Source organism: Eleutherodactylus coqui, chromosome 2, assembly GCF_035609145.1.
Source record: "Eleutherodactylus coqui strain aEleCoq1 chromosome 2, aEleCoq1.hap1, whole genome shotgun sequence".
Taxonomy (NCBI): domain Eukaryota; kingdom Metazoa; phylum Chordata; class Amphibia; order Anura; family Eleutherodactylidae; genus Eleutherodactylus; species Eleutherodactylus coqui.
Genome location: NC_089838.1, coordinates 264473371 through 264496395, shown reverse-complemented (window position 1 = coordinate 264496395; position 23025 = coordinate 264473371). Strand labels below are relative to the sequence as shown.

The 23025-nt window shown below is 43.2% G+C and overlaps 1 protein-coding gene across 1 annotated transcript in view; it reads right to left on the bottom strand.

Moving 5' to 3' along the window:
- MAP2K5 (mitogen-activated protein kinase kinase 5) overlaps nt 1-23025 on the bottom strand; it is a 138595-nt gene that overhangs the window by 73707 nt on the left and 41863 nt on the right. Inside the window, exon 8 of the mRNA XM_066592936.1 lies at nt 14880-14944. Coding sequence (XP_066449033.1) covers nt 14880-14944 — 65 coding nt within the window. The remainder of the gene's footprint in view (nt 1-14879; nt 14945-23025) is intronic.

Genomic DNA, 23025 nt, shown 5'->3' with positions numbered 1-23025 from the left:
CAATCATTTGACTATAGTGGGTTCCAACGTGCAACAACCACAGTTGAAGCATTACACTACACCTACTTAACTTAATGGGCGTCCATGTAAAAACATGGTCACTCCAAGTCGTCCAGAGTGAGAGCTCTTTCCAGAGGCGCTCCACACTGGCTTTGTAGAGGGGATCACTTACTGTACAAATACTATTATTAATATACATATTGATGTAGAGCAGTAAAGCGGTTAATGGTGAAGTCCCGGGTGGTTCAGGTCAGTGAAGGTTTATATGCTCCACTCTCAGGTTGTTTCTGCGTCTATGGAGCCTTCCTAAAAAACAAGGCGCTCTGGGAAATTGTCCAGTTTGTCAAACCCCTAAAAAGTGCCCTATAGACAGGCATTGTCCCAAGCAGAAACCAAGGCCTTTGATGCTTAAATGTCCGCATCCACATTTCATATCTTCAAACCAATACATTCTACGGGTTAATATTTCATATTCGATGCCCAATGTTTTTTGTAGTATGGATTGGGCTTCCTTATGGTACCAGGACAGGGCCAGTACCTTTTAAAATTTTACATACAGAAAAACCAGCAGAAATAGTAGAATATTCAAATTTTCTTAATTTTTTTTCTATTTTTAAATCAATGGAATAGGTAAAAAAAAAAAAAAAAAAAAAAGACCGATTAATAAAAAAAAAATATATATCCATCTTCTCACATTCCTGTAAACTCCAATTAACTTTTTACTCGAAGACCTCGGAATAACGGTCCCAATAATTAGTTGGTAATTTGGCCCTCTTTGACCCCTTATTACTTTTCATTGCTGAGAGCTGATCATTACAAGTCCTCCGTCACTTCATTAGGGTTGAACTGACAAAGTGCAGAACAATATCTCTACTGGCAGAGGGCTATACAGCCAGATTTACCACTGCAGTGGGGGACTTGTATGTGTGTATGTATAATTTATATATATATATATATATATATATATATATATATATATATATATATATATATATACACATACATATACATACACACACACACACACAGTGCATCAACAGTTAGGAGTTCTATATACAGATAATGCACATGAAGGGGTTAAGGAAACAGCTTGACAATAAAATCAACTTTTATGTTGCTGCTGATTCTCCAATACCACAAAGGTGTGTTCATTATAAGAGATTGTGGCATGGATTCCGACAGTATAAGAAACGTCTCCGTTGGTGTAGTCTTCTGCAGCTCCCGCCATACGTGAAATCCATCACCGTTAATGCAGGCGCACTACTGCTCAAACGATGCTATGTGCGTTTCATCATGCAACAGAATATGTTACAGTCGATCATATGAACATCCTAAAATACCTTTGTGTCTCAGCCCCCCCGCCAAGCCCACTATCTCCCTGTCTTATTAAGCCTTACAAAAAACCCTGAAGCTGTACATTACAGTAGCAAATAGTATATCTAAATGAGACCATAAAATCTCTCAGCTCCTCTCTCATAAAACGCTATGTAATGAAGGCTTCAATTTCTTTAAAATATGTGCCACTTTTCCTCAGTGCCACTTAGCGTCTAACTCTTCAAAAGAGAAGAATTCTAGCAAGAAGTACGAAGTTCGGTGTTCAACACAAATGAACTTATAATTCTGCTGGTTCTTAGGGTCAGAATAGAACAGATGTTCAAGGGGAGTCCCAGTTATAAAAGAGGGTCGAAGTTTAAAAGTGAGGGCGGAGACGGAGCTGGGAATGTGGGCGCATCTCTTGACACAAACAACCCAGTATTAGGCCCCCCAGAACATTAGCTCATTTGGGGCTGTTGGCTGTCTGTGTTAATCCACAGACGGCACACGGCCCCATTATAGGGCTATGAAGACATGCCCGCTGGCATTGGTTCTGTCACCCACAAACATGCTTTAAAGTGGTTGTCTGAATTTAGTAAAGACCATCGTGGTGTAAACTAACAAATAGCTCATACTCACCTCTCCCAGTTGGTGCCCTGGTGGCGGCTCAGGGTTTCCGCTGTATTTGTTTGCAAGCTGGCTGTGACGCTCCATAAACCTGCTGCTGCAGCCAATGATAGTGATTATCACTGACCAACGTCATTGGCTGCAGCAGCTTGTTTGGAGATAGCGGAGGCTGACTGCACCCTGTAAAGAGGATGTCAGCAGGGAGACCTGGAGCCAATGGGCGGGGGACGAGTACACCGAGGCAAATATGAGCTATTAGTTGTTTTACACCACGGGAAGCCTTTGAGGTGGCCTTTCCATAACTCTGAATATGACTGAAAGGGTTGTCAGACAGGTGGAATAAATCTGCAGTAATAAAATCTGCACCAAATGGTGCAAAGCAAAGGGTGAAATCCACAGCAAAGACACACTGCAAAATTTACATCTATAGCATGTCAAGGACAATTCCATTGCACATTCCAGGTGGATATTTTCCGCACCATATAAATGAGATTTGTTAAAATCTCATCCACGTTACTTGTCCTGTGTGAACATACCCTGAAAAAAAAAAAAAATACGAAAAAAGTGTTTCTTACTATTTGGCAGCAGGAAAGTAAGAAACAATCCCAAGACACTTTTAAGGTAGCTACAGACACTAAATTAAAACTGCCGCCTAGCATATGACCATTTGGTCAACTGAAGGCTAAGTTATTGAAGGAGTCTGCTTTATCATAACATCTCATTGGCTTGCAAGTCGCCTTATCGCCTAAAAAAAAAATCAAACATGATGGCAGAAATGTTTTACAGATTTATGGTCAGTAGTCAATCTCTAACAGAACTTGACCATTTAGTAGTACATCTACATGGGACACTTGACGTCTGTTCGTCGGCAATCGGATCAAGTAAAAGCAAGATTGATCAGCCAAATGAGTAAAAGCTCGTTCATAAGATGACTGTGTTTAGGTGAAACATAAAAATGCTCGCTGGACTCCATGTATAGGATGTCCAGCCGATCAATGACAGCTGTATGGGGGAAATTAACGACCCTGTTAACAATTGGTCGTCCCCACACACAGAGGGAACAAGGGCTGACCGGCAAGCTCACTGTGGGCCAGTGGTTGTTTGTACAGCCTGATTATCTACCCAAGTAAGAGGACCTTAATTCAAAGCAGACAGTTAGATGAACCAGGTAAAGCAGCTGCAAGAACCTCTCAAAGATCAGTCAAATATAGAGCGTATCTGTGGCTGCCTTAAAATACATGCAGATTGTTTTCGGCAGCGGGTGAATGCCATTCTTTACTGTATAGGTTTTTGCAGATTTGCAAATATTATGCATGTATGAGCCCAACCAAATACTCTATGATTCATTCTCAGTTTCCCCTAGAGCAGCATAGTTATATTTCTGGGACTTTGAAAAAGGTACAAGAAATATAAGAATAGAAACTAAAGATAGAGATAAAATTGTTGGGGGGGGGGGGGGGGATCTGAAATAAATCATTAACACTCCTTGCACCCAACTCTGTGCCAACTTAATTAGCTCATCATGAAACTGGACTCTGGCTTCCAGAGATGCCTCTACAGTTTCCCAAGCAATTAAAAAAGGGAGGCTTAATGATTTAATTATGGTGTGCGCCAATTCACCCGTGGAGGCCCGGGTTAAATTTCTTATGCACGGTACACGCCTGGTTTGGTTTACAGATCACTGACAGTACCAATTTAACATTTAATTATGGGGATGATTTGGGTCACAATGGGAGAGCGCAGGTGGGTGGTGGGCACATGTCACAAGGAAGGAAAGGGAATGTGCAGTCTTTAGTTGGAGGTCTCAATTGCCTCAACTTACCCCAAACACACAAACTGTAAAGTGATTAATGCAGTCTGAATAGGGGATCTGGTTACACTGTAACACACACCTTCCACGCACCTCTGTCTTACTTAACAGCCAGTCCTTTAAATGAGTCTAACAGATGCAGTAATTACTTGTCCCTCTGCACCATTTGCATACTCCTAACCGAGTTGAAGGACTGTTAATCCTTTATGTATTGGGTCCTTACTCCCATCCCAAGACAAGACTAACTCATAAGGTAGTATACCATTTCTTGCAAATTTGGTGGCTGGTTTCTAACTGACTGTAAGGCTCCATTCACACTATAGGTTTTCTACCTGGGTTTCTGTCAAAGATTCTGGCATTTTTGAAGTTAAGAACTCACCTTGACTAGTGCAAGTGGCTACTAAAATCGGTCTTCTCCTCATTAAGCTCTTCTCTCTTCAGTTCATCATGAAAGCAGCAGACTAAACTTTCTGTCCAACCGCTCCCTCCACCCTGTGATAGTCATTGAGTCACTGCACGTCCATTCAATAAAGAATACCATCTAAAGGGGTTATCCAGGAAGCGGCTGCCCGGTTACACCGGGGTTTGGAGCGGAAGCACTGCTTGACCCCCGTTTAGTGGCCGGCACTCATAATTGCAAGAGCACTCTCATTGAAAACTAATAATTTCAATAAGAGGTGCACTTGCAATTTCGAGCGCCGCCTGTTGCACAAAGGTAGGAGCAGTGCTTCCGCTCCGACCCCGATGTATCCCAGAGGTTGATTCCTGGATAACCCCTTTAATTTCATCACTCCCTCCTATAAAGCCCTCTACAGTGCTACTGCCCTATGTCACCTGCCTCATCCCCGACTACCACCCTATCTATGTTCTCTGCCCTGCTAATCATTATATACTAAACTCCTTCATAATCTGAACCTCTCACTACAGTCTTCAAGATTTTTCTCAAGCTGCACTAGTTCTCTGGAATGTACTACCCCAGACAATAAGGGTTATCACCAATATGAACAGTTTTAAGCATGCCATAAAATACATTGCCTAAGGGATGCCTAAATCTAACTTTTCTCTGTTTACCCCTCTTCTACATTCTCCATCAGAACCGGATCCCCTCATGCCACTGTGTGCCCCACAATCCATGCACCCTAATTTACTTCATATCTGTACATATAAAGATATCAGCTGGGGATTGGCTCAAACAGCTTTATATATATACTACCCTATTTATATATAAGATGGCTGGACAATCGTATAGAACAAGCATTTTTACTTAATGTGTCACTAATATTTCCTAGGAGAGTGGAAGCTCTTGTGACCAGGGCCCCTCACCCCTACTGGTCAAATTGCTTGTCAGTTACTTTATGTAATGTCTGATTTTTTTTCTGTACATGTACTCTCTAATTTGTAAAGTGCTGCAGAACATGTCAGGACTATATAAAGATAATAACATTCTCCTGCCTTTAAACATCGCCAAAAAGAACAGTCTCAGAAGAACATTTAGAATACTGGGTGCCCTCCGAAATACCCATTCAGGGGCAGAAATAGTCTTTCCAGTATTGCATGGGGGTACGCGTGTAGAGCAGCTTGTTCCAGAGCTAAAATAACCGAAAGGAATCAATTTAGGATGAATTAACAAAACAATTTCTGGCTATAAAGGATAAAGACAAATGCAGGAGCTGAAATCAAAAAGTGAGCTTCATCGTCGTACACAAAATGTATAAAACAAGAGCCGTCAGCGGCTATATAAAAAGATGTACACGGTTGAGCACGGTGGAATGAATGGCATGTAGCATTCCCGGGGTCAACGTTTCACAGGCCACTTGTATCAGTCTCTCCAGTTCGCCAACATCATGAGGTGCTGCTGGGTATAAGTCATAGACGGCTGCCTTGAGACGACCCTACATACTGGAATGGCCAAGGAACAGGGTGTGTGTTCACAGAAATGCCTAGACAGAGACAAGAGAGTCCTTTCACCGATTGCTTCAATTCATCCATGGCATTTTTTAATTGCCACCAATGAATAAATGCGTTGTTAGTTATTCTAATTTGTCTTGAATTCATTCCTTTTGGTTATTTTTGCGCTGTAACAAGCTTCCCCATACACATACCCCCATGCAATGTTGGAATGATCTCTTCTGCCCTGGATAGCCATTTCTGTGGACACCCTGTACTCCGTTCTCCTGTTCAAAAAGGTCAACAAAAACACTAGCAATATCCACTGCGAAAAACTTGGCCAAACGCCAATTTGTGTGTAGTTCCAAATTAATATCGAAGCGTAATTATAGTCATACGGTAGTACTGCTGACACGACTATACAGTGGATATGTGCTTCAAATACTCTTCATGGTCGCAACTTGTCAAACCCTTCAACATTTGACCCAGGGGAATGTTTCGGTCGACAGATTACTTGTTTGCCCATGTTGCCACTTACAATAAGTGTGTCTCCCAGCTCTTGCAAAACAAAATATCCCCCCTTCCTTCCCGATGCTGGAGACAAGGATGTTTGACGCCATTCAATAAAAAAGTACAGGAAGCACCACCTTACTCTTCAAAGAGAGGAGGATCGGCAGCAGCCAAGCCGCTTCGGAGTTCAATGACCGTAAAAATGCACCCATCACCAGAGGCCTAGTGCCTTACACAGTGACGGATCTCCTCCATGACCTCTAATGTTCTTCTACCAGTGTATTATTCCATATAGAACGCAGTGAAATAGTAAGTACTGGAATTCCAGACAATGTCTCAAGACATCTCTAATTATATTGAGCATGCACTTCCAGACTGAAAGTAGGTTGGAGGTTATTATTTCATTCAGACCTTTCCACAACTATCTACATTAACTGAGTTAGAGCTCGGCAGAGCTTTCCTTTGTCAGATGTGCCTACATAGCCCCTGGGACTTTAGTTGCGCAAACCTTTTAAATGGGCCTTTTTATTTTGCGTGACGCTTAAGTATGCAAAGAAAAAAAAAACAGCTCAGAATGCCTTTTCATTTAAGAATCAGCCTGTTTCTAATTAAACTGGTGCCGGTAACTGGTTGCCTAAGTTTTAATCAGTTTCAATCACCTATTGATCTGCATACAGAAGCTAAGCAAAAATCATCTGAGTAAGAGATGGTTTGGGAATAGCTTGAGCGGAGAACAGACCCAGCGGCCTTGGGAAATAAGTCCTGTTTTAAGCATCCGATAAAGAAGCTGTTCAGCACTGCAGCCCGAGACCCAGCGCAGAATGACTTTAACTAACCAGCAGAAATTTATCATCTTCAGCCAAAATCAATGTTCTGATCAATCCCCCCCCAAACACTGCCGTCTGCAGGGACTAGCTGGCAATTTAGGGAAATTACACCATGTAAATGCTTGTGCTTTTAATTGAACCGTTTCATCAAGACGCCTTCCTCGGGCCGGCCCTCCATCTATCTGCCCTGTACCAGGCAGTTTGTCTTGTGTGATGCAGGCGGCGTGGGGCAGCATGCAGAGACATAGATGAAGCTCAGACCTGCAGCAAACCCACGTACACAGGCGAATGGCGTACAAAGGGTTATACAAGCTTTAAAACAAAAAAAAAAATCTACAGATTATAAAAGTGCAGATTAGAAAGCTATAATAGAGTCCTATTAATAATAATCCCCATATAGCATTCACTCCTATGTATATACATTTATCTGAAGGTTCTCAGATCTGGAAATACGGGGAGATGAACTAGCAGACAATGCCTGATGAAGAGCATTACAGTCCGCCTTCCCCCAAATTACAATGGCTGATTACGGGGAAAATGAGACTTGATTCATTTAGATCCAAGGTTTGCTGAAAAGGATTATTGCACTAAAATCATTTATCACCTATAGGTGGTAAATGATTGACTGCTGGGAGTCTGACTGCTGGAACCCCCATGATTATAACAGCAGCGTACCCAGAGTCCACCGGTTGAGTGGAGTGTGACCGCTGCTCCATTCACTTTTATAGGGCAAGTGGAGATAGTCGACAGCAGTGCTCAGTCACCTCCATAGACAGTGACTGGAGCAGTGATCACACATACACGCTGCTGTTTTATGTACCTGGTAGACTTGGGGTGCACTATTCTCATGATCGCAGGGGGCTTCAGTGCTCAGAATCCCAGCGATCAATCACTTCCTGTGCATAGATGATAAATGATTTTCTGGGATAATGGGTTTTGACATCACATCTCAAAATTAGATGATTGGGACAGTGGCGCAAAGAAATCAAGCAAGCCTAAAAATGCACTTCTACATTAAAATACAACAGTACTGCAATGTGTTACAAGCCTAAAAGGCACATAAACTTGGCTCACCCGGGCGTCTGTTAGGTCCCTTGCACCCATGACAAAACATTGGCGCTTAGTGATTGTAGGGACGCCAATTTGGTAGCAGAGCGAGCCTCAGCTTATGTCAACCACTTAGGTGCTGCGGTCGCTCTTGACCATGGTATCTAAAAATGTAAGACAGCTCAGACTGGCTAAACACATAGCACTGTGCATTAAAGCACTGCTGCGGAAAGGGGTTAAAAGAGCTGTGTCACCATAGACATTGTCCGATTGGCAAAGGCTAAGCTTTTTATATGGAAACACTTGGCCAGCCATTGAATACAATAGCCGTCCATGCAGCCACCCTTGAAAAAAGTGGTTTGGAGCTGACAGGAGACGAAGTAGCACAGTGCTCTCCCAGAGTCCCGACTCCTGCCGACTGGACATAGGGGGTCCATACCCCTCTAGGGGAGGTTGGCTTTTTCTTGCGTTAATGGGACGTTTGTTTAAATGTCTATGTGAGCAACCCGATTAACATTTCATATAGTACATCTTACTATACGAGTGACATACCTATTGTGTTAGGCGTAAAGCATCTAGAACAACTCAACAGAAAAAAAAAAAAGCGGACAGGAACAGAGGATGAGTTTCCGAAGTGTATCGCGGCACACACGCTTAATTAGGCCGTGAAATGGCGGCACAGAACCAGAGCTGTCTGTTCCTGAAGCAAGAACAGGATGGATGGGGCGTACTGACAGTTGTTTGAGGCTTAATTGGTTTTGTAAGAAAGTTAAATTCAAATAAACGTGCAAGCTCCTCATTTACTGCCAGGAATAAAGACATAGAGACTTGTTAAAGGTGATGGGAAAAGTTTTTATGACTTTAAACGAGCTCTTCCTCTGGAGGTTTTCCGCTCTGTGATTTCTAATATATATCAGCCTTTCTCCTCTTCTCCCATTTTTTCTTTTTTTGCTAAATCAATTAGCTATAGTTTATTGCTTTGTTGCCTACATTGTGTATCCTTCACTCTACAAAGCGGAGGAAAAATATTATGAAATGTACGTGCCAGTGAGCCAGAGGATGGCATATGGCAGTCCCTGGTTGCTGCAAAATGTAGGGACAGCACAAATAAATCTGGATACATTTATAGGGGATTTACTATAACAGACTACGATTTCTGCAATTAATTACTTTACCCGTCTAGTTCTTAAGTTTGTAATTAATCTGCATCAGAAATCAGAGCACTATTGTAACCGGCAACAACTGCATACTTCAACCTTGAGGACCCTTTACACGCAACAATTATCGCTCAAAAGCCATAATTTAAGCGATAATCGTTGTGTGTAAATGCTCCCATCTTTCACTCTTTGGCTGGATGATGATTTTTAGGAGAGCATAAAATCAATCGTTCAGCCAGAGAAAAGATAATATAGACCGCATGCTGTGTTTGCTGTTCATGGTGCTGTATTCTCCACGGAAGCTGTTGATCACATTGTATTCAGCAGAAAGCCTATGTCAGAACAAAAGAGATGTATGCGCAAAACAAACGACCTGGTGTTCTCTGCATACAGGTCCTGGAGGCTCATTTACATGCAAGTGAAGGTGATAAGCTGCTAATGGACATTAGTGTCCATTAGCAGTTTTGAATGATTATCTTTGCGTGTAAATTGGCTCTTATATCATATGCAAGGATCTTAAAGGAGTACTTCAAAGACTGGCTAAAATGTCAAAAATTTCCCCAACATTTCCGCTTATTGCCATTATTCCAAACATTCATCGAAATAGTCAAAATTAACTTCAGCACCTTTTTTTGCTGACTTGTGCCACCAGTTAGCTTCAGATTTTTACATTATTTAAACTGGCCGCCAAAGAGAACAAATACTACATGTCCCGCAATTCCCTATAGCCATTTACGGATGAATGCTCATGCAATGCAACACTGCTACAAATCGCATGTATGTGAAGCCCATGCTTTCCTTCATATTAGCAATGTTTTATAGCCTGCGACATTGCTAATTGTCACCGCGATTTGCAAGGTTTTGTAGCCCACGTTTCCCTATTGACCCTTCCTATTGTTGCATCGCATGAAAACGCAGTTTTCGTGCGGTATGATGCAACTTTTACAGTAGGAAATCCTACTGTACAAATCGCATTGTACATGTCATTCACATGTTTTGTTTTTTTTATTTGACACTTTCCTACTGTAGCTGGGGCATCCATAGAAGCCCCAGTTGCAGGTGAAACATCCCCCTGTAGTGTCAATAGTCACTAGCAGAGCTAGTCAGGGTCTGCTAGGACCCTGCAACTCTGCTGTAGCAGGGAATCCCAGTGGTCACGTGATCTCCAGGTTGCGTAGTGGAAGAAACACTTCCACTTTCACTTCTTAGTACATAGCACTCATTGAGCTCTGTGTACCCAGGAAAGAAGAAGGCAGAAGGGGTTTTAAACGGCTTCTCACTTCTCCTCTGGGTTCTCAGCTGTGACTAACAGCAGACAACCCAACCTGCTCTGGCTTGATTGCTGCAGCAGAGGCTTTAATTCCACGCCATATTTTTGCTATCAGCAGGGATTAAAGCCCAGGACCAAGCTCCGTATATTTACCGCGCTTGGTCCTTAAGGGGTTAACACATGCCACACAGTTATGGTCCGAGAGATTTCTAAGCCATTATTACAGTAATATAATTAGAAACGCCCTGCTGATCTATTGCTAAACTTCTTAAATTCGGAGAGTCTTTGCAGGTGTTGCTTCTTCACATGACCCGAAGCACAATTGCGCATGCCTCAGTGTAACGAATTGGCGCACTGAACAAGGCTTTTTTGTGTGTGTATCGGTATACTTCACTGTACTTTTTCTGCCCACAGGGCATGTTCATTTGCGTGTGGGACACAAAGATGCACCGATTGAAATCGCTAATTTGTTCAATTAGTTCCAGATGTGTTCTTTTTTATAATGAAATTACGCAGTGTTTCATGTATCTCCTTGCGTATTACTTACACATTTTTGTTCCCCTCTGTTGACTTCTACGGGGACCTTTGGTGCGCAAATATGCAGAAAAATAGAACGTTCTATTTTTTTTCATGGGTCGAAATGCGTGCGTAAAATACGGAAATGTGTACGAAACCATTGAAATCAATGGGTTCCATTCTCTGCGTATTATGCGTGCAACTTTTATGTGCAAGTATGCTCGTGTGATGGCGCCTTACACACAGGTCACTCCTGCACATACTGAGAACATCTCTATAGGATACATTCTGAGAACGGTTTAGTAGTGTATGTGTCGGGGAGCCATTACCACCTGAAGTGTATATGTGTATACGCCCTGGAACAGTACATCCGACAGGCAGTAAACCACTAAACCCAATGCAGCCTTTACAGTACCACATTGGTTATGTGCAATTTTGTGCTGCGCTCCTAGGCGCTCATAAACCCAACTGTGATATATAACTTTGTAAAGAAAAGTCCACAAGATTCATGAATTACGTGATGCTAAACTCTATAACTACTCAGAAAAAAAAATTGTTGAAAAAAATATATTTTAACATTAGGTGACCGCAAGGGATTTACCCAGAACGTATCAGTAATAAGTCTGTTCAGGTGACCAATCTGTATTTTGTCCATGGTAACAGGCCCTGACCTTCCACGTGGCAAAGGCCTCTGGCAGGGTTTCACCACCCAGCAGTGAGATGGTTAACAATCCTGCATTTTAGAGGTCTAGTAAGGGGGTGTGAGGAATGCCCCCTGGTGATCCACGTGAGGAAGGGGCTTTTGCAGAGCTTTATTTCCTGTACAGAGAAGTTATTATCCCCGGGAAGCAGGCTGGTGATTACAGCGCGTGGAGAGGATTGTTTCAGGGTTCTGGACAGACCGATATTGCTACACAAACAAGTTTTCATCCAACTGAGCCGAGGAGAAAAAAAATCAATATGTGGCTGCCATATTTCACAGGAAAAAAAAAAAGTGCTGAGTCTGGATTAACACTCCTGTGTGACCGCATAGAGTCCAGTAATAAATCATTCTGATCTTGCCATGATAGGTCGGAGACATATAGAATACATGCAGGCACTTTACATCATATGGCACATTCGCCAGCTGGACTGAGAGCTGTGCTTTTGCGGAATGAATGATGCTTTTTTGCGCGCACATAGGCGTATTTTACTGTACTTTTTGCACCTGTAAGGCATATTCATTTGCACGAGACAAAGAGAGGCATCGTTTGAAATGGCTAATGAGTTGTCGATGGGTTCTATTTCAAACGGAATTACGCAGTGTTTCACACATCTCTTTGCGCAGCCCCATTGACTTCTATGGGGACATCTGGTGCGCAAATATGTAGAAAAAAAAAAAAAAGCACGTTCTGGTTTTTTTTGTGCGTCCGAAATGCGCATGCAAAATACAGAAATGGAAACTAACCCACTGAGATTGGTGGGTACTATTTTCGACATATTGGCGCATGTAAAATACACCCGTGTGAATCCAGCCTAAGGCTATGTTCACATCACAGTAATGGGTTCCATTTTTCTGCTCCGTTATGGGAGTAGGACAACAGAATCCCCTGACTGAATGGATTTGTCTTCTGATGGAAGCAAATGGACCATAATGGGGTCTACTTAGTTTCCGTTTGTCTGTCCAGCATTTTATCTGAGCAAAATAGCGCTATTTCGGCTGGGATATACAGGGAAACCGGTGATAGAGGGTCTGAACGGAACGAGACGTCGATATGCGCACAGCCCAAGTCTACATGGCACAGGATTGCTGCAAATGTTACCTGCGGATTTGCACAAGTAAAATGTGCACAGAATTATAGTATCAGGCAACTGGATGAGATTTTACAACTCTTTGGGCTTTTTCTGCATAAAAATTGACATGTGCTGCAGGGTTTCAACTTCTTTTGCAGATTTTTACAGCAGATTTTCTTATTCTCAATGCAGCAGGGTGAAATCCACATCAAAACCTGCAGATAACAAATGCTGACTCATCATATGTTGGCGGCGAAATCCGCTACTGATTTATTGCCTGTGTGAATGGACTTGGATTGGTAAAATCCAAGGCCATTCAAACATAAAGGTTTTAATACAAGAAAACATTTGTCTTTTGTTATCCAATGTTTTAAAAAGAAAAAAAAAACCTACACAAAAGAACAAAAAACTTCGCAGTGAAAAAGTATATATTTTTAAATGTGAAAAAAAGGCCACAAATGTATAGAACCATACGGCTAGCTGTTTAACGTATATATTTTGAAACTGTACAGTTGTGCTTAAGGCCTCTTTCACACAGGTTACAAAATGCATGTATGTGAAGCCCATGCTTTCCTATGGGTTAGTTCACACATGCGATGTTTTGTAGCATGCTACAAGCCCACACAAAAACCTCACGGGTCCTGCGATATGCCGGCAACTTGTGAGGTTTTGTAGTCCATGCTTTCCTATGGAGCCTTCTTCTCTGTTGCATTGCATGAAAATGTGATTTTCGTGCGGTGCGATGCAACTTTGACAGTAGGAAATCCTACTGTCAAAGCCAATTCAGACAGCTAAATGTGGCCGGACTGAGCAAACCAGTGTCAGTCAAGATCCTAAACAACCTATGTCAAAACATCTGGAGCTCCAAATCGTGGCCCAAAGACTGGACAAGATCTGTCTTCGTCACACTTCCAAAAAAAAGGTGATGTTCACGAATGTTCCAATTATCGCACCATCGCCCTCATACCTCACGCGAGCAAAATTCTTTTAAAGATCATATGAAAATGCATTGCGACAATGACGGACAGTCAAGTTTGCTTCTGCAAAGGTGGCGGCAACAGAGACCAGATCGCGAACCTGCGCTGGATCATGGAGAAGACCCGAGAGTATCAAAAGGACGTGTACATGTGTTTCATCGACTACAGCAAGGCATTGAATTGTGTCGAAGATGACAAGCTTTGGAAGGGTCTGAAGCAAATGGGCGTCCCAGGATATATTGAACAGCTTATAAGGTCGCTTTACAACAACCAAGAAGCAACAGTCAGGACAGCTCATGGAAACACGGATTGGTTTGGAATCGAGAAAGGCGTATGGCAAGGCTGCGTTCCATCACCAGTCCTTCTCAATCTGTACGCAGAAACGATCATGAGGCGATGCAGTCTGGACGAATCAGAAAACGGTGGCAGAAATGTCAACAACCTCCGATATGCAGATGCCACCACCCTGCTTGTGGAAAGTGAAAGGGACCTGGAATACCTTATCCAACGAGTGCAAAAGGAAAGCGAACGCATGGGACTGTACCTCAACAGCAAGAAAACGAAAGTCATGACCGCGGTAGGCAACCGTATAGTGACGGTTGATTTCATCTTCCTTGGTTTCAAAATCGATTGCAACGAGCAATCAGGACCTGAGATCAAGAGGCGGATTATACTTGGTAGTAATGCAATGCAGGGAATGGAAAAGATCTGGAAAAGCAGGGATATTAGCATTGCAACAAAGACCAGACTGGTCAATGCAATCACCTTTCCCATAATGACGTATGGTTGCCAAAGTTGGATGCTCAGGAAAACGGAAGGAAAATTGATGCATCTGAACTCTGGCGCTGGAGGAGAATGCTACGGATACCCTGGACTACCATCACAACGAACAAGATAGTGTTAGATGGCATCAAACCGAAAATATCACTAGAGGGCAAAATCATCAAACAGCGTCTTTTTTTGGGCACGTGATGCGCGCTAACTCACTGGAAACAGTACTGATGCTTGGCAAAGTCAGTGGAAACCGAACATACAAGTGTGAAAGTGGCCTAAACGCACAGAGCGGAAGAAAAATTACAATTATTTCAATTCACAGGGTAAACCCACAAAATACATTTTACTATTTTTATGCATTTATACATACACTCTTAATAATATACTCACTTATACACGGTCCCTCCATTTCCGTGACCGAGAATATCCCGATTCTGGATGTCAAGTTCATTAATCTACAAAAAGAAAAATGCATATTATGAAATGGGTTAAATTGCAATTCCCCAATACTGTGTTACCAGAGGAATCACATTTCTAATTGTCCACTGTTGCACTTCAACTGAGCTTACAGACTGCAGGATGCCATTTGCAGTAGCTCATATTCTGCCAACATAATCACTATCCAATGGTGGCAAATAGGAGTTTGTGACTCAGCCTTGTGCCCACATTACATTTTTCAGACAATAGCTCAGCATTAGGGAAGCGTTATATACGGATATTGACGCACAAAAAAAAAAATGCACCTGAACAGAAATGTTATATTGCTGTAAAATAGGGCATGCAGTTATGTCTAAGACAGATATGTAAATTATTACAATTGTGGTGCGATTAGACATGGAGTCTTCCTACTCGAAGACGTAAAAGTGCTTCCCCTATAAAAAGGCTCTCCAAGCCTACTTTTGTGTAGGAAATCTCTAGTTGAGAGATCGTTGGCCACGAAATGCCTCTACGGTGCACTCAGACATTTTGCTCGTTTAAAGGGGTTTTCCAGGGAGAATACTAATGATGACCTATCCTCAGCATCGGTCATCAATAGTTGATCAGCTGCTTTCAGTTGCTCAGGACCACGACCGATCAGCTGAGCGGGCACATGCTGTCAGTATGGCAAACACACAGAGGTCGGAGCGGAAGTCTCCATGCGGACCTCTGTATACTGGCCAGCGCTTGTAACTGCAGGCATGGCTCTCAATGAAATCAATGCAAGCCAAGCCTGCAGTTACAAGCGCCAGCTGCTTCCGCTCCGACCTCTGTGCATTTGCGGCGCTGAAGGCATGCACCCACACAGCTGATGAGTTGGGGTCCCGAGCGATGTACCCCAGCCAATGAACTATTGATCACCTATCCTAAGGATAGGTCATCATGGAAAACCCCTTTAACAGACTTTGAGAGGGGGCGTATCATTGGAATGAGAAAAGCAAGGATGGTCGTTTCAACAAATTGTCTGCTATCTAGACCGTTCTGACCAAGCTGTTGGTGGTGGTCGGAGCAGTGGTCATGTCGAAGCACACACACAGGGATTAGGCATCGAACAGCCCCGGCAGACCACCAACAAAAAGGATCGTTTGATCCACCAATAAGCGCAAGCAGATCCAACAGTTTTGTTGTCTAGACACAGGTGGCACCATCATTACAGAACCCTGTCTCTGCCCGGACTATTTCCAGGAGCTTAACAGAAGAAAATGTGTTCTCAATGTTTTGTGATTTATACCCCAAAAGTGTCTCCTTTGTTTGCAGTGGTGTTGTGAATGAGAAACAAACTTCCACGAACTGGAACTGTTCATCTTTAGCAACAAATGCAGGTTGTGATGGGATCCAATGACTGTTATCCTTGAGTATGGAGGCTTCATTATGAGCGCTTCAATCCTGCCTTTGCTGTGAAGCAGCACACAGCCCCCTGCTGGTGCAATGGTCTGGGGGTCCATCACATACAACAGTCGGTCACCCCTAGTAGTGGTACGAGGGACAATGACAGCTCAGAGATATGTTCAGGACATCCAGCAGTCACTTGTGTTCCTCTCATGGCGGCTTCCAAGAGGCATTCTCCAACAAGATAATGCTCGGCCGCACACACACAAGGGTTTCCCATAAATGCCTCCACCAGGTTGCCACACTTCTTTTGCCTGCCCGTCAGCAGATACATCACCGATCCAGCATTGATGGAACCAGCAGGGATGCAGACTTCAGCAACCCACGAGTGTGCAGGATCTAGAGCCCCAGTTGTAACATCTGGGGGCAAATGTCTCGCAGGATAACATACGGAGCCTGTATGCCTCCATGCCCAGCCGTATCTGATCATGCATCTAGGCTAAAGCTGCCCAAACAGGGTATTAGAGACTCCTTCAAATTGAGCAGTTTTCTCCAATAAACTTACCCTTTTGCTCTAATATTGTAATCACTTACATATATCATTACATTTACACACAAAGTTTAATTTGCTTCCAACAACTCCTCCTTGGTGCATTATTTTCTTGTGCCAATGAGTGTATGAGAAGTGAGAAAATACTAATAGAAAAAAAAAACTCAAGGTGTGAGTACAAAAGCCAAAAGCCATAAGAGAAAAAAAAGAGGGGAATGAAAAATACCAAGGGGATCTGAGGTACTGCAGGAAGAGATGCAGACAAATGCATGCAGGAGAGTCATCGGTGGTGGCAGAACTGGGGGGGAATTAAGAGAGAAACGAAAACAGAGCGACCGAGAACACAGAGAATGAGTGACAGAGGAAGAATGTGTCAAGCTGGGGATGTAAAGTGTCAGGAAAAAGCAACTTGGGGCAATAAACAACAGCGGGCCCAGGTCATTTCAAGTTCAGCTGCAAGAACAGCAAGATCAATACAACATTTGCCGTCCAATTTATAAAAGGTGATACCAAGGGACAGAGTGATGGAAAGTTTAATGACAATTTGTTTGCCTGGGTCATTTCATTAAAGTTTGATAAAAGGTGTCAGGCCTGGATGATATATCAGAGGTGCGGAGGGTCAGACCAAGGGAGGGCTGATGAAGGGATCTGGAGCTACTTGAGCAGACACGAAGTGAATGGGTTAGCCTGTTTAACACATTTACAGGCAAGAGTGTGAAAACTAGCGGGAGGAGTTCATATCTACAAAATGTATATCAGGAGATATTTAAACTGCCACAGAATAGAAAAAGCATCCGCCCCTGACCGGATTTCAGATTTGTCAAACCCTATAGCTTCTGATCCTTAAAAGGGGTTATTCAACCTTTTAAAACCGATCTATATTAGACTATTAAGCGTTCGAATCTCAGCCCCAATGATCAGTTATTTGTTGGCAAGTGCTGTGCATGCTTTAATATTTACACCAGGACACAAAACGGTTTGTACTTAGAACAGCCTCTATGAAAAGTACGGTGTACCGAGTATTGCAGGGTTTCCCAATGGGACACCACCACCCACCGATCTGATATGGAAAGGTCAAAGAATAGGCTATTAGCTATAAAACTCAGATAACACCTTTAAAGTGTAACTAATTTCAATACACTATTGACACATAAGCCCATGTCAAAAGTTTTGCTCAGTAAGGGTCGGGATGTTGGATCCTTGCTGATCACTAGAATGACGCTCATCCGAGTGCAGTCTCTGTTTGCTAGCCGAAGACGAGCTCAAGTGAAAATCTATGGGCTTAATAGAAAGGTCAAAATATCAGTTAACTAGGGTGCTGACTTCTGGCAACCCCGTTGGTCAGCTGTTTGAAGGGACCCCAACCTCTCTTTTGGCCTGTGACATGTCCATTGGTCACATGTCCTTTCAGAAGCTCAGTCTCATTCAAGTAAGTGAGATTGAGCTGCAGTACCAGGCACAGCCACTAAGAAATGTACAGCGCCGTGTCTGGTGAACAGCTCAAATGCCATGGCCGCTTCAAACAGCTGATCAGGGTGTGTGCCAGGAGTTAGTCCCCCTCTGATTCGATATTGATGACCTATCCTCAGGATAGGTCATCAACATTCAAGTTCCAGAAAACTCCTTTAAATCTTTTACAAAGAAGTTACAAAATTAGGGTATAGCAAGGTCTTCCCTTCCTTAATCAACAAGACTGAAATTTCCACCAGGTGCTTTTAGTATGTACCAATGTGACAGGGGCAAATAATTCTACATTCAATTTTATGCTGTTAAAGGGGTTGTCTAGTTCTAATGGCCTGTCTTCCGGATCAGTTGTAGATAGGTAAAGGTTTACCGCCTTGGACACCCCTGGGACTCCACGCCGCCAATCAGCTGTCAGTGTGCCCATGTACAAAGGCAATTTCCCACTGCAATGGCCTGAAATGGTATTACAGGCAAAGTTCACATTGAAATACATGGAAACTTTACCTGCAATACCAAGCCAGTCCACTACAGTGGGAACGGAGCTGTCTGGTTCCTGCAAAAAAAAAAATCAACTTTATGCACAAGTACACCAGCCCGTGAATAGCTGGTCCCGTGCAGCAGACCTCCACTGATCTACTACTGACGACCTATTATGTGGATCAGCTATCAATAGTTTATAACTGCATAACCCCTTTACGTAATAACGATACATGGACAGCACTTTGGCAGACAAAGTCTATTAATGTGAAAAGATATTTCTACAATTAGCATAAAAAAGCCAAATGAAAATCACTTAGGAGTTAAAGTTGTTGCAAATAAACTAAAAGGTCTAAAGGGGTTTTGGATGCACATTTTATAGGCATTGTATGCATTATTATAATCAGCTTCTATCAGTATCTCCAACTGAAGGGGTGACATTTGCTGTAGAGGCACGTCAAAATTTGCAAATGTTTTGGATTTGGCTGTGGACTTGTTGCAGATTTGTTTCTAAAGCCAATCTGCCAGGTGTGAACATCCCCTTAGATGGTACATGCACCTGTCCAAAGAGGTCATTGGTGGGAGATAATGAGCAAATGCACAATGTTGTGAGAGTTCCTCTAAAATAGATATGCAGATGTCGAATGTCTGGGTTAAGCCGACGCAGCAAAGATCTGTTGGTTATCCATGATGTCACCAACCCCCTCAGTACCTTCAGTTTTGAAGACCGGCTTTGCTGATGTTGTACATTCACCGACATCGGAAACAACAATTAGGTCTATAATTACAAGCCTGCTTATATAATAAAAGAAAAGTCCCCAATAAAGCTGCTGTAACTATTGAGTCTCAGACCCCGCAGAGTAGAAACATGGACTACAGCGAAACGGATATAACATGGAGATTTTATATTTCCCCAACCAAACAAAATTCATTTGTACAATCTGAGCACAAGCACCGCTTTTCATTTACCCCATGATACCTTTCTATAAAGTGTTATGTCCACAGTATATGAACAGAATTTACTGCACCGCCGTTTGTGTTGAATATTTTATCACTGGAATTAATAGACCATGAAACCTAAAACTGAAGTTGAAGTAGGTAAAATCTGCTGATAGGGATTTCGGGAAGACCGTTCAGGGTGATAGTATTTTTGCTTCTGTGGGTCCAACTTCCAGGTAAACCTGTAACCATGGCTGGATCCCTTCTCCTGAATCTTATGAAAGTCCAACAAACTAGTCCCTAAAGCGCCAGTCTGAGCTTCAGAGGAAGCACCCCCCTGCCTCCTCGTACCCAGAGATACAGGACCCAACCTATTTCTAGGCAATTAGAGGAACAAGTCTCAAATGACTCGTCAGAGAGATCAGAGAAGAAAATTGTATGTGCCAAGTTTTTATTATTATATCCCCTTGATGGTACAGCATGGGGCATTCAGTGGGCACACAAGTTCAGTTTATTAAAGGGGTTGTCCCGCGGCAGCAAGTGGGTCTATACACTTCTGTATGGCCATATTAATGCACTTTGTAATGTACATTGTGCATTAATTATGAGCCATACAGAAGTTATAAAAAGTTTTATACTTACCTGCTCCGTTGCTAGCGTCCTCGTTCCCATGGAGCCGACTAATTTTCGCCCTCCGATGGCCAAATTAGCCGCGCTTGCGCAGTCCGGGTCTTCTTCTTTTCTGAATGGGGCTCCGTGTAGCTCCGTGTAGCTCCGCCCCGTCACGTGCCGATTCCAGCCAATCAGGAGGCTGGAATCGGCAATGGACCGCACAGAAGCCCTGCGGTCCATGGAGACAGAGGATCCCGGCGGCCATCTTCAGCAGGTGAGTATGAAGACGCCGGACCGCCGGGATTCAGGTAAGCGCTGTGCGGGTTGTTTTTTTAACCCCTGCATCGGGGTTGTCTCGCGCCGAACGGGGGGGGGGGGGGGGGGGGTTAAAAAAAAAAAAAAAACCTGTTTCGGCGCGGGACAACCCCTTTAAGGCATCTCCCGATTTCCTAATACAGTGATACCTTAGGTTAAGAGTGCCTAAGCTTACAAGCTTTTTGACTTGAGAGCAGGCTCTCTCCCGAATTTTTACTCTGATTTAAGAGCAGGGTTACGAGCCTAGCTCTCAAAGGAGCTGCTGCTGCTGCTGCTGCAGGTGGCCCCAATGAAAGCAATGGTGTGCCTGTTAAACCCTGCAGTGATTTTCGGGGAAGGGCTTTAAATATGATCATCCCTAGCTGTAGTAAAACATATATACTCCCCTTTCCGCCGCTGGTTCTCCCTGCTGAAAAGCTTCAGAGCAGTGCAGAGAGAACACGCCTGAGCCCCGTTAGAAAGGGGAGTATATATTTTTTTACTACAGAGAGGGATGATTTTCAGGGAAGGGCTTATATTCAAAGCCCTTCCCCGAAAATCACTGCAGGGATGCCGGCATCCTGTTGCTTTCAATGGGGCAACACCATCCTCATTGGAAACAGTGGGAAAGCTTCGCGATCCGGAATAATGGCTTTTCCATTCATTTCAATGGGGAAAATTGATTTGACGTACGAGTGTTTTGGGTTAAGGGTTCTGTCATGGAACTAATTAAACTCTTAACCCAAGGCACCACTGTATCAGAAATAGTCTGTCAAGACTGTTTCTTTCAAAATAGCCAAACAATAGTATATGGTGACTTTTTTTTACAATATAGAATATTGTTTAAAAGTGACCCTTTGGTTTTGGGACAACATTGGGAAAAGGGGGCATATTTACCTGTACTTGATTTTCTTGCCATCCCTCCTTTCTGCCTGCTCCCGTCTATGTTTTAGGGTGATCAAGATGGCCACCATTGTTAGATTACCTAATAGTAGTAGACCTGTAGTGTAAGGACTACCAATGCACTGCACCTGCTCCACCCTCTGGCCCTCGGCCAGAATTTTGTCCTAAAACCAGAGGCTCACTTTAAGAATTCTTAAGTGTCACAGGGTAACCCCAAGTCACTTACACTTCAGGGATATCAGTCTGTCCATTTAGGAAGCAGAAGAGATTGTGAATCTACTTCACTTGCTTTGGTGCAAATCAAAGTTACAAGAGGTGCACAGAGAGGCAACAAGTACACAACCCCCAAAAATGGAATGCAGACAGTTCCTCTCTCCTTATCCCTCTTTATTCTTCTCTAGATTTGGGTTTTAGTAGTGTCCTTGTCACTAATGGTAGCATAAGCCTGTACCTGCAGCCCAATCAGGTTGTACAGGTAGTCCTACAGGGTTGTACAGGGGTGTAGAAGGACATCAACTGAACATCAGGCTTGGCACTTCTGCAAAATAACCTCCAGCTGGGTTCTGGTCTGCTGTAAATCCCCCCCCCCCCCCGACCGGCCACTAATTCTCTAACTTCCCGATGTCATACAAATGTAAACTGTACTAGTGGAGATTTATCAATAGTGTAAGATACATACATTTGCAGGTGACTTACTTGGCATCATAAATCTGAAACATTGGAGGCTTTTCTCTTCCTTGAAGAGGTTGTAACAATATTTAAAGTTATCTTTCCACTGAATTGAAAGAAGCAAAAATGTGAATGCTTGGCCGTCACTATCTATGCTGTTGGACAAGGGACTCTGCTCTAGTGATCTATGGGGCTTCTTGGCACAACCCCGCTGAGTCACATTATAGCAGCTATAGGTTTACACTTCTAGTATAAATCTGTAATAAATTAGTGTATTTATGACTCCTCGTAGAGCACCTGTTTATCTAGACAATTTGTGTGTTATATCAAAATATGACCACAGTTTCTCAGTTTTCTCATAGCTAAATGTGTGAATGAGACTTAGGTTTTATGTCCCAGTAATAGGTAGAGGCAGAGATGTAACTATAAGGGGTACTGAAATATCAGTCGCACATGGACTTTAGTGTCCAAGGAGGCTCAGTATTCTAGAAGGGTGCACTACAATTGGTAGGGAGCCCTGCTACACCTCCTTCATTCGAGTCAGGATCCCCATGTTACACCTCCTTCATTCGAGTCAGGATCCCCATGTTACACCTCCTTCATTCGAGTCAGGATCCCCATGTTACACCTCCTTCATTCGAGTCAGGATCCCCATGTTACACCTCCTTCATTCGAGTCAGGGTCCCCATGTTACACCTCCTTCATTCGAGTCAGGGTCCCCATGTTACACCTCCTTCATTCGAGTCAGGGTCCCCATGTTACACCTCCTTCATTCGAGTCAGGGTCCCCATGTTACACCTCCTTCATTCGAGTCAGGGTCCC